General features: G+C 45.9%; 1 protein-coding gene across 5 annotated transcripts in view; it reads left to right on the top strand.

Annotated features, from left to right (window-relative positions):
* The window catches only part of LOC145401373 (uncharacterized), a 253052-nt gene that overhangs the window by 201036 nt on the left and 40866 nt on the right, over positions 1–11150 (top strand). For all 5 annotated transcript variants that reach the window (XM_080273703.1, XM_080273704.1, XM_080273700.1 and 2 more), the window contains one exon: positions 3350–3547. In XM_080273703.1, coding sequence (XP_080129829.1) covers positions 3350–3547 — 198 coding nt within the window. The remainder of the gene's footprint in view (positions 1–3349; positions 3548–11150) is intronic.

The raw sequence follows: 11150 nt of genomic DNA, 5'->3' as shown, positions 1-11150 counted from the left end.
AGATCATACCACTACCAGCACCACCACCACTCTCCACAGCATTACCCATTCCGCCATACAGCAATAGCCATACCATCGTTCACACCACTACAACCAGACTCCATTTATCATTAGGCACAGCACCACACCACCGTTGTCACACCACCTGCGCTACAACAACAACTACGATGCTCCACTGCATCAATCCCCACACCAAAACCACACTACTACAGCCACACCACAGCCACACCACCGCGAAGAAGACCAAGATGGCTAGTTAGTAATTTTGTGTTCCATCTCCCACTGATTTTCGGATTACGGCGTCAGACAACAGATAATATGATTCCTTTCTCTCTCTCTCTCTCTCTCTCTCTCTCTCTCTCTCTCTCTATCTATCTCTGTATATATATATATATATATATATATATATATATATATATATAGATAGATAGATAGATAGATAGATAGATATAGATATAGATATAGATAGATATAGATAGATAGATAGATAGATAGATAGGTACTGTATATATGTGTATGAAGATAGATAGATAGGTATAGATATATATGCTGTATGCTATATACCCGACTGCTCCCCCACCCCCTTCCTCCTTGACTCAGTTCTTGATCTTTCTGTCCGTCCCCCTGCCTCATTCTTTTCCTCATAGCCATCCCTGTCCCTTCTTCTTCCCCCTACTCTTCGCCTTTCCCTTTTGCGTCAGCTTCTTTACTTCATCTCTCTGTCCTCCCTCTTCCCTTCCCTTTCCTCTTCCTCTCCCCATTCTTTCTCTGTCTATTCTCCCCTGCACTTCTCCATCTCTCCCACGTATCCTCTCATCCCTAACTCTGCCTCCTTTCCATCACTTCCCTCTCGCTTTCTTCCGCCTTTTTCTTTTTTTTATCTTCTTGACCTCGTCTCCTACATATGTCCCCACCTTTCGACTTACTCCTTCTCTTCCTATTCCCTGTCACCCTCCCCGACCTTTCTCACTCCCTCTCCTCTTTTCCACTGCCCACTTCCGCTTCCTCCCCCATCCCTCCACTCCTTCCTTTTTCCTCTACTCTCATCCCCTACACACTCCTCTTGCCCATTCACCAACGTACGTATTTCCTCCCCTTTTCATCCACCTCCCCAGACCCATATCCCTGTATTATTCCCCTACACACCACTCCTCCCCCTTCCCTCCCAAATTCCCTCTCTATTCCCATTTCCCTATTCACTCCCCTATCCCGTTGCCTCTCCCCCTCCCTCTCTCTCATATCCCTTCCCCTGCATACCCCTCCCCTTCCCTCGACCGTCCTCCATTTCACCTGAAATTCCCTTCCCCTACCCACTCTCCTATCCCCTCCCTATCTGTCCTACCCCATCCCCTACACATCCCTCCCCTTCCCTTTCATTCCCCCATTCCCCCCCTATACTCCACTTCCCCTACCCACTCCCTTATCCCCTTTCCCTACACAGCCGTAGCTCCCTTGAGTGTGGCAGCAAATGAGTCAAACCATGTGTTGCTGCTCATCTGCATAATCCAATCAGGCGCCGCAGACCAGGGCCTAAGACGCGCTGGGGCGGGTGTGGCCAAGAATTAGGAGGGGGGGATCCGCGCCCTATACCTGCCTACCTATCTGCCTTCGTTTGTTCATCCATTAATCATTCAACCTTGTTTGTTTTGGAGGGTGAAGAAGGAGAGGGGAAACCACGCCCTCTAGCTACCTTCTATCTTTATTTCCTCCCTCTCTCCCTCCCTCCCTTCCTCCCTGCTATCCGTCCTTCCTCCATTCCTTCTTGATTGTTTTTGGAGTAAGGAGAGGGAGCCGCGCCGTCCAGCTATCTTCCTTCTTGTTTGTTTTAGGAGGAAGAGAAAGAGGGGAGCCGCGCCATACGACCGCCCTCATTCCTTCATTCATTCATCCATTCTCGTTTGTTATAGGAGAATGGGAGGGGAGAACCGCACCCTCTTCCATTCCTCTAAACCCACTCCATTCTAGACCTTCCTCTTCTTCCTTCTCTCCGGAGCTCTTCTCTCGTCCTTGCTTCCCTCTCATTCCCCCGTCCATTTGTCGTTTGTTACCCAGTGTCCTTCTCATTTATTTTTTATCTTTACGTTATAGATTATGTTTTCGTTTTTCCTAAGTTTCTTTCCTTATCCCATTTATTCTTTTTCATTGCTTTCTTTCCTTCATTTTGTGTGTGTGTGTGTGTGTGTGTGTGTGTGTGTGTGTGTGTGTGTGTGTGTGTGTGCGCGCGCATACTAACGAAGAGCACATTCATAATTATACTTAGCATGTTGACAACTATCAAATTTAACCTTCTGTAATGTAATGTCTCGTCATATTCATTAAATACTAATAATACTAATAATTTCCCTTACTTTATAGGTCTGATTACCTCGTCTTTATGCTAATGATCATCTAGTAATGAGTCATTTGATATGCTTATTTCAGGGTAACACTTTGCACTGACTAACGATGCGTGCAGTGTACTTTAATTAATATTCACATTAACTCAGCCTTGCTTGTTTGTAGCCACAGAAGTACCGTCCATCAAAATAATAATCATATTCTTATCCCTTGCTTCCATATTTTCACCCGGTGGGCACACCAGTTACTTTCCATCACTCTTATGGCCATATGCTTAAAAGTAAAATAGCGAACGGGAAGGCATGTCCCTAATTACTGAGTAGCATCTTGGAGCACCTACAGTTATTAGATTTGTGCTGCCTGCATCCCACACTGTCGAGTTTAGAGAGTAAAGATAAAGGAATCAAATGTGGTCTGTCATCGTCATGTGTTTCAGATATCTTCCTTAAAAACTGGAGGTCTGCCTTCCCCTCTCGCCACACATGGCCGTAACAGTCACATTTTACCCCTTATTGACCATTCGGTAACCATACTACGGACGTCCATTAATTACACGTATAAATATGTCTTTCCAATTAACAAGCAAATTTCCACCCCTAACTAACCCACAGTTACCGTCTAACACTAAAAACACCGCTGGTCACTAACACCCCCTGGAGGAGGAATGAGAAGGTGTGCAGTTGTGGACTAACCTGGAGTGCCTGGGATCACACAGACCCACCGGCACACGCAAACACACACACACAGACACTCCATCACTCTTGCAGGTACTACGAGACGGGGTCAATCCGGCCTGGGGTAATCGGTGGTTCAAAGCCCAAAGTGGCGACACCGACCGTGGTAGAGGCAATCGCTAACTACAAGAAGCAGAACCCCACCATGTTTGCGTGGGAGATAAGAGAGAGGCTGCTGTCTGACGGCGTGTGTGACCAGGAAGGCGTGCCCTCAGTGTCCAGCATAAACAGGTGGGTTCCGAATACACTAGTCTCACCTCTACCGCTTTCCTTTTTAGATATTACGAGACCGGCAGCTACAAGGCCGGCGTGATCGGAGGCTCCAAACCCAAAGTGGCTACGCCCTTGGTGGTGGACGCTATAGCCAGGTACAAGCGAGAGAACCCAACCATGTTCGCCTGGGAGATAAGGGACAGGCTGCTGGCGGAGAGTGTTTGTACCCAGGAGAACGTTCCATCCGTGTCCTCCATCAACAGGTAAAAAGTCGTCAGTAATCAAGGAGACCCCACACTCGCTGCCTGCCTGCCTGCCTGTCTGCCTGCCTCTTGCACTTTTGCACCTAGGAGCACCAGCGTGGCTTATTACCGTGTGTGTCCCGGCCTGCTCCATGACACTGACAGCCCAGACTTCTGCCACGGCGCTCACAGTTTGTCCCTCACTCCTGCACCTGTGTCTGTGTGTTGCACGTAGTGGCCCTCACGTAGGCAATAGATATCCACGGCTCACATTCGCTAAACAACTTGCGATCAATTCCCTTTCGTACTTGATCTTTGTTTTGCAGGAAGAACAAGAGACATGGGAATAATTTGCATTCTCTGTCTCGTAACCTTCCTGCAAAAAAATCATAGTTACGACGAGGATGTGATCGTAATGTTGTTTGTGCATCCGATCTCAGTCCCAGAAGTCCTTGGGGCGTATTCTTGTCGGCTTAAAGACTCCTTTGCACCTCTTCCATAGAGAAAAGACCAACAGATCTGATTCTTTTTGCTTTCGTTGTGTTTCATTTGAATTATTCTGCATATTGATTATATTGACCTTAGTATTCTTTTATGTGTTAATTATTCCTTTATATCAAAATAATCTGCATAAACAACAGATGGAGAAATGGTAAGGAAGAGATGTTCTGGAGCCTCCTTGACCTATGAGATTTTGTACCCTACAGTTGCTCCCAGAATGGTTATGCTCGCAGTTCCACCCCGTGTAATTAGAATAGCTAGTACTCAGTTTTATTTCTCTGTTTAGTTTTTAGTCTCTTATGTAGACATGTAAAAACTTTTCCATTTAGCACGAAAGAATTGATATACTGTATTCTCTCAGTACAGAAAGTTTTCCCATAGACGGCGACAACGAAAGTTTTATATAACGTCGCCATCAAAATGAAAAGTATAGAATATATTCCATTTCTTTTTAATAACACGCACCCCGTGAGTTACTGGAAGACAGGGTAATCATCACCATCGTCATCATCATCATCATCATCATGAAACGAAAGAGAATATGTTATTCCAGCAACTTCGTGGTGCATAGATTACATGAGTTGAAACTGAGCTCTATATAGAACGATGATTAAGAAAAGGCGTCTGGCGGTGGCGACGAGTGGAGGGAAAAAGGATATTTGAATGCAAGGAGGATGAAGCTGTGGTAATGTTTTTTCTTGTCGCTTCCATGGGGCACTTAGGAATCCCTGATTTAGTATCTGAACTGCGTTGATATTAAAATCCAAAGCCATTATGTAGATGTATGATGCTTTTACACACACACACACACACACACACACACACACATGCGATAGTCTCTCTCTCTCTCTCTCTCTCTCTCTCACACACACACACACACACACACACACACACACACACACGACCTGAGCCAGCGAGCGAGTGGTTGGAGGAGAGTGATACCAAGTTTATGTTTAATACCAACGCTACCCCTCTTGTTTAGATTCCCTCTCTCGCTCTTCCTTCACCTCTCCCTCTTCACCTCTCCCATTCCTTCTAGCTTTGCCTATCCCACCTCCTACCACTCTCTCTTGTACTTTTCCCGCTCACTCCGGCCCTTCCTTTCCCACTCCATCTAGCTCTTGTAGTTCTTACTATCCCTCCCCCGCTTTGTCTTCCGCTCCCATTAGTTCCCCTTCCACTCCCTCCCCCACTCTCTCCCATTCCACCACCTATTCCACATCACATGAGCAAATGAGTAAGGGGGAGTGATTCCGATTGTTATAACTCAGACACGATCCTTCTCTACCTCTCTCTCCATCCCATTGCCTCTCTCATTTCCTATCATAACTTTTAACTCCCAGTCCCTCTCCCACTCCTGTTCCGCTCCCATCCACCTCCCACTCCACAACACCTGAGTGGAGGAGAGTGATGCCGAGTTTATGTTTAATACCGACGCGACCCCTCTCGTTTACCCTCGTCCTCCGCCGACATTAGCATTGCAGAGTGGGCCCCGGTTCTCCTCAGGGGCCTCACTTACAGCCACCCCACCAGGAGCTCCCCACCGACCCCTCCCTCCCTCCTAGTGTCTGAAGTGTGCAGGAAAATTAAGACACGCTTCCATATTCTCCTTGTTTCTGTTCCTCGCTTCTAAGATTGAGTTTTGTGCTTTTCTCATGGATGCTTGTATTGTGTTTCTGAGCTCTTTTCGTAATCACCACACCTGTGTTGCTCTCTGACATTCTCCCCGCACCGGTGTTGCACTCTCACACTCTCACCACACCTGTACAACATCCTGCTCGTAATTGTTCTGGCTTATGCACCCTTTACTTATTGTACTCTTTACGCCAGTACCCTACACTTGCACACTCTTTCCGTAGCTGTTCTACACTTTCCGCCTTCTTACTCTTGTGCTTTTCACACTCTTGTACTGCACTTCTCTGCACTTTTCGTACTTTCTCCACATTTGCCATACACTTCTACACACCTGCATTACACTTCTACATACCTAGTAACACCTCCACACTCCCTACACCTGTCTCACAAACCCATGCTTGTAGCAATAACACTGGTCGTTGGTGCGATGATTATCGTCTGGACACTTATTTAGCTTTCCATTTTACTTTAATGAGGCGATTGGAAAAGAAAACTTAAGTAAAACACGATTTTTTCTAGTTTATCCTTTTCTGTATGTCCACATCCTGACTTTCCTTTTCGTCGTGTCATATACCCCTGATCATGTGTGCTCGGCCAGTAAATAACTCTGGGACTCGGCTGGTAAAATTTCCAGAAGAGAAAGCTCTCCTGAAAATAAGATAGAGTACGACTAATGCTTGAACTAAACCCGTTCAGTCCATTGGTGTCATGTGTATTCATCCTTGCCATCTCTCGACGATTATAGTCAGCTTACGGTAGATTTTTCGAACTGGAGGGGTTAGATATAGCCGTCATTAACTCCTTCATTAATAGGATTTTTTTCAAAGCTGAATAAATTCGTCTGGTAGCATCAAGAGTAAAATGGCCCTATTGGGTTGATGGGGTTAACAAGAACAACAGCAGCAACAAAATCCCTCTACATCCCAGATTCCTCCCCTCCCATACTGTCCTTTAACTATGATTTTTCTCTCTTCCTGTTATCTAATTTCCCTATAAACTGTCAGGTAAACAGCATGGTGAGGACTGGTAGGCGCGGTGCTGTTTAATCTCCTTTGTATTCCTTTGCAAACGAAGCCCATGATGACGTTGTTTGACCCCGCTAATGACCCCATTCACTGTCACCGCTGTCTGAAAACTGAGCTTACTGCTTCCTCTCGACCTCTCTTCCTCCATTACCCTCTCCTTCCATGGTCCTTCCTTGTCACCCCTCCCTACTCCACCCTTTGTCACCCCTCCTTACCGTCCCCACACTCTTCCCTATCACCCCTGTCTCTGGTCCTTCCACCCTCTTCCTTGTCACCTCCTAACCTCCCCCACAACCTCCTTGTCGCCCCTCTCCCTCCCCAGCGCCTCCACGGCACTGCCCACTGCTACCCTTACCTTTCCCACGCCCTACCTTGTCACCCCATCCCCTTCCACGCTTCTTGTCACTACTACCACCTCCCAACCTTTCCTCTGCCTCTCATCCATCGTCCCTAGCACCTCACCCCTCCACTACCACTCCTTCTACAGTACTACCACTTCACCCTCACCCGCGTTACCCTCCCTTGCCAACTCAATCCTACTCCTCCAACCTACCTTACTAGTCCTTCCTTTGCATTCCTTCTCCCTGCTTCACTTTTCTGCCAACCTACCTCTCCACCCCTGCTCCTCCTCCTCCCTACAGCCCACCCCTGTCAGCCCTACTCTTCCATCCCCACTCCCCTCCCCACCCCTCATTCCCCACTTGAGGACCTGATGAGAGGGCCGAGGTGTCCAAAGGTGAAGGCAAGACGGAGAAGGCGGTTGCGAACGGGCAGACAGCGGGAGAGAAAAGGGTAGGAGCTGGGGAAGAAAGGAAGGATGGGGATATATAAACAAGAGGGAAGTAATAGAAGGTGGATAGATGCAATTATAAGGGAAAGTAAGGAAAGATAGGGGTAGATGTACTAGTGGAGGAGTGATATATGAGTTTGGGAGTTTGGGAGAGACATGAGAGCAGTGGAGAGACATAAGGGTGGTGGAGAGACGTAAGAGTAGGGGACAGAAACAGAAGAAGAAAAGGAAGGAGAAGATAAAGTGGAATGATGTGGGGAAAAAGTGAGGGGTGAGAAAAAAAGGGGAAAGAGAAAGTGAAAACAAAGCGAGACGAGTGTGGTAGGGGAGACGCAGATCAGTCCCTTAATATGTGGTGTCCGCCATCTTGAAAGGAGAGGGAAACGTTGGTGTGCACGTTGACAGATGAGCTTCAGATTGCCGCCTCCCTTATGTCCTATTTAGCCTGACTAATCCGTCCTTCCTTCCTTCCTCTCTTGTATCCTTCTAGCATATCCCTGTATCCTTTCATTCCTTCATCCTTCTTTCTAAACCATATCTCTTTCGCTCATCCTTTCGTTTCTCCCGTACATCCTTCTCCTTCGTTCCTCTAGCCTGTCTCACTTGTCTTCCTTCCTTCCTCTTTCCGCCAACCTTCCTGTTATCCTCGCATCCTTTCATCCTTTTTTTTTTTTTCCTTGATCATTTTCCAGATGAAGATAATACTGCCTTCCTAGTCTTTATTTTTGTTTTGTTTTGTTTTATTTTATCGAAGTGTTCTCAAAATTTTGCATCTCAGGGAAGAATGCCAAGTCTGTCTAAATTCCCTAGCAGACAATAATTTCCCCTATACTAAATAAATCGCCTGTTTTTGGCCTGATAATAAAACTCAGGTGCGTTCATAGAAACAAAAGGATTAATCTTCGGAGTGTGCAAGATATGCGAACGCGAGAGGACAAGATTACAATCCCGAGAGGTAGATTCACAAACGAACATCCGATCAGATACCTCTCGTAACCGAGAATTATTTTTGCGGGAAGAACAAGGAGGGGAAAGTGCAGAAATCTCCCATGTCTCTTGTTCTTCCGAAGGAAAAAGAGAAAAAGGAAAACTGATTAAGAGAGAAAAAGGAGAATATAGAATCTCCGACACAAACCAATCACGGCTGCAAGAGGGAAAAAAAATACAGAATTTTTCAGATAGGAGAGAAGAATTATCGTCAGGGAGAAGAAGGACGGAAGAAAGGACGATATTCCTGTCGCTCTCGTTCTTGAAAAATAATCTTAGTACAAAGGAAAAAAAAGAGCAAAAAATCTTAGTTACGAGAGGAAAAGGAAAGTTCAAAATCTTCCCTGCTCCCTAATTTTTTCCATACAAACGCACGCACACACACACACACAAAAAGAAAAAAAAAAAATCAAGCCAGCTGCTAGGAGAAAAGGAGAGTGTAGAACTTCCTGTCTCTCCAGTGCCCCCAGCAAGAACAAATTTAATTACTTATTCGGGAAAAAGGACAGTACCGCAGAATCTTGCTTGGCCGCTTGTTGTTGTTCTTGTAAGTATTCCAGCTATGAGAGAAGAATTGTGTTATTTCGCGGGTCTAAGCCTCAGTATTCTCAAGGTGGGCCGCCTTGAACCTTGCTCAGCCCTGTGGTGATCCCGACACACTTGCTGCCGCTCTCTCTCTTCTTACCACTCCATCGATTTTCCACAGAGATGATGATGATGGTGGTGCTGGTGGTGGTGGTAGGTCTCTCTCTCTCTCTCTCTCTCTCTCTCTCTCTCTCTCTCACACACACACACACACACACACACACACACACACACACACACACACACACACACACACACACACACACACACACACACACACACGTTAACAAGATTATTAAAAGCTTTGCTACAAGTGTCAATGATCACCCGTTTACTTCCTTCCCATTGCCTCTCTGTCCCTCCTCCCTTCCCTCCCCTTCCCTCCCCTTCCCTTCCTTTGTTCTCTCCTTCCATTCTCTTCTCTCTCCTTTTCCCTCCTCCTTCCGATCGTGTCACATGGTTTGCTCTGATTTTCTGTTTGTCTTTTTTCCTTGTTATTTTTCCTCCTTCTTGCTCCTTTCGATTCTGGTGATTCTTTGTCCTTTTCCATCCTTTTTCGTAATCCTTTCTCTCTGTTTTCTCCTCCTGCTTTTCATTTCTCTTTCTTCTATTTTCACTCCCCTGTTTGTTCCCTCTCTCTTTCTCTTTCTCCCCCTTCCCCTGCATCTTCGTCTCTACTTGTCTGTCTCTCTTCATGTCCTTCTCTCCTCTATCTTCCCCTTTATTATTCCCTTTCTTCCTCTACAGTGTATGCCTCCTGTGTCTCTTGCCCCATCCTCCTTCCGTCCTTCCCATACTCTTCTCTTATCTCTGTCTTTCCTCTCCCTTCATTTCTGAGTCTCACTGTTAACTCTCTTCCTCATATTCTCTCCTCTGTCTCCATCTTTGTATCTCTTCCTCATCCCCTCTCTTCCTCATTTGTGCTTCTCTCTTCCCATTCTCTTTCTTTTCTTCCATCTCTTCCCCCCTTTTCCCGCTTCTCTTTCTCTGTCTCCCCCTCCTTCCCCAAGCGCTATGCCGCCAACATAAGGTCGGTTGTTCACAAGTGACTGAACACCAACAGTACCTCACAACACAGCCACCTGCCACACCCACACATGGTCACATAGTCAAGCAACGCAACATTGGCTGCTTCATAAACTGCTTCGCATTATTTCTTTCGCGAATCCACTTACTGATGGAGCTATCGTCGCTTATTCGTGTCTCTAAACCTAAGTAAAGTTTGCATTGTACCTCCTGAGAGCTAAAATGTATCATCTTGTTACGCGAAAGCCAGTTAAACTTGAACAGAACATTAGTCTATAATGAACGCTTGGACGTCTTTAGGATTATACTTTGATTACTGAAAAGCGACTTTATTTAACTGAGAGAAGCGCCTCACTTTTAAAGAATTGGATTCCATTGTCTGTAACTATAACAGCTACAAGTGGGACCAAACGGAAATTATGAACAAAATAAAAAAAAAATCTAATTGAGCTGACCTGATTAAGAGACCTTTACACAGCAGAGAGACTATTATCACCGAGACTTTTAAATTATGCCGAGTGACAAGGACACGGCTCTGTTTAAGCGTGTGACTGTGTGAGTGTTAGACAGGCAGCTGCTACAGTCACCAGCCTCGCTTGAGTGGGTATGGAGATTAAACAGCATGTCACCCCCTCCCATTTTCCGTGTGGGGCAATGGGGCAGAAGTAATAGTGTCCCCAACTGTGAGGATGCACAGAGGAAAGCTGCCCTGGATCCTCTCTTTCACTCACCTAACTCATCTCTTCATTACTTATCGTATAATTGTTTTCATATCGTTTACTTCATATATTTACCCGTTGCTGTCCCATCCTACTGAACGATAATGTTTCAGTCTGTAGTTTCCACTATATTTTCCTTCACACATACAATTCCAGCTTTCCCATCCTACTGAACTATAATTGTTTCACCCTATGATTTCCATTTTCATATTCCTCCCACCTCCTCCCAAACTTCCCCACATTGCCGCCCCAGCCTACTGAAGGATAACTCTGTCATTCTGTTTTTTCCTCATTCATGCCTTCTCTCTCACGTTCTGCCTCATCCTCCTAAGGGCAAGAAAGGAAATCAGTAAGCG

The sequence above is a fragment of the Coenobita brevimanus genome, chromosome 55, assembly GCF_032717465.1.
Source record: "Coenobita brevimanus isolate Jiangsu-jjx chromosome 55, ASM3271746v2, whole genome shotgun sequence".
Classification (NCBI taxonomy): domain Eukaryota; kingdom Metazoa; phylum Arthropoda; class Malacostraca; order Decapoda; family Coenobitidae; genus Coenobita; species Coenobita brevimanus.
Note: the sequence above shows the minus strand (reverse complement) of the source record. Positions and strands in the feature narration are given on the sequence as shown.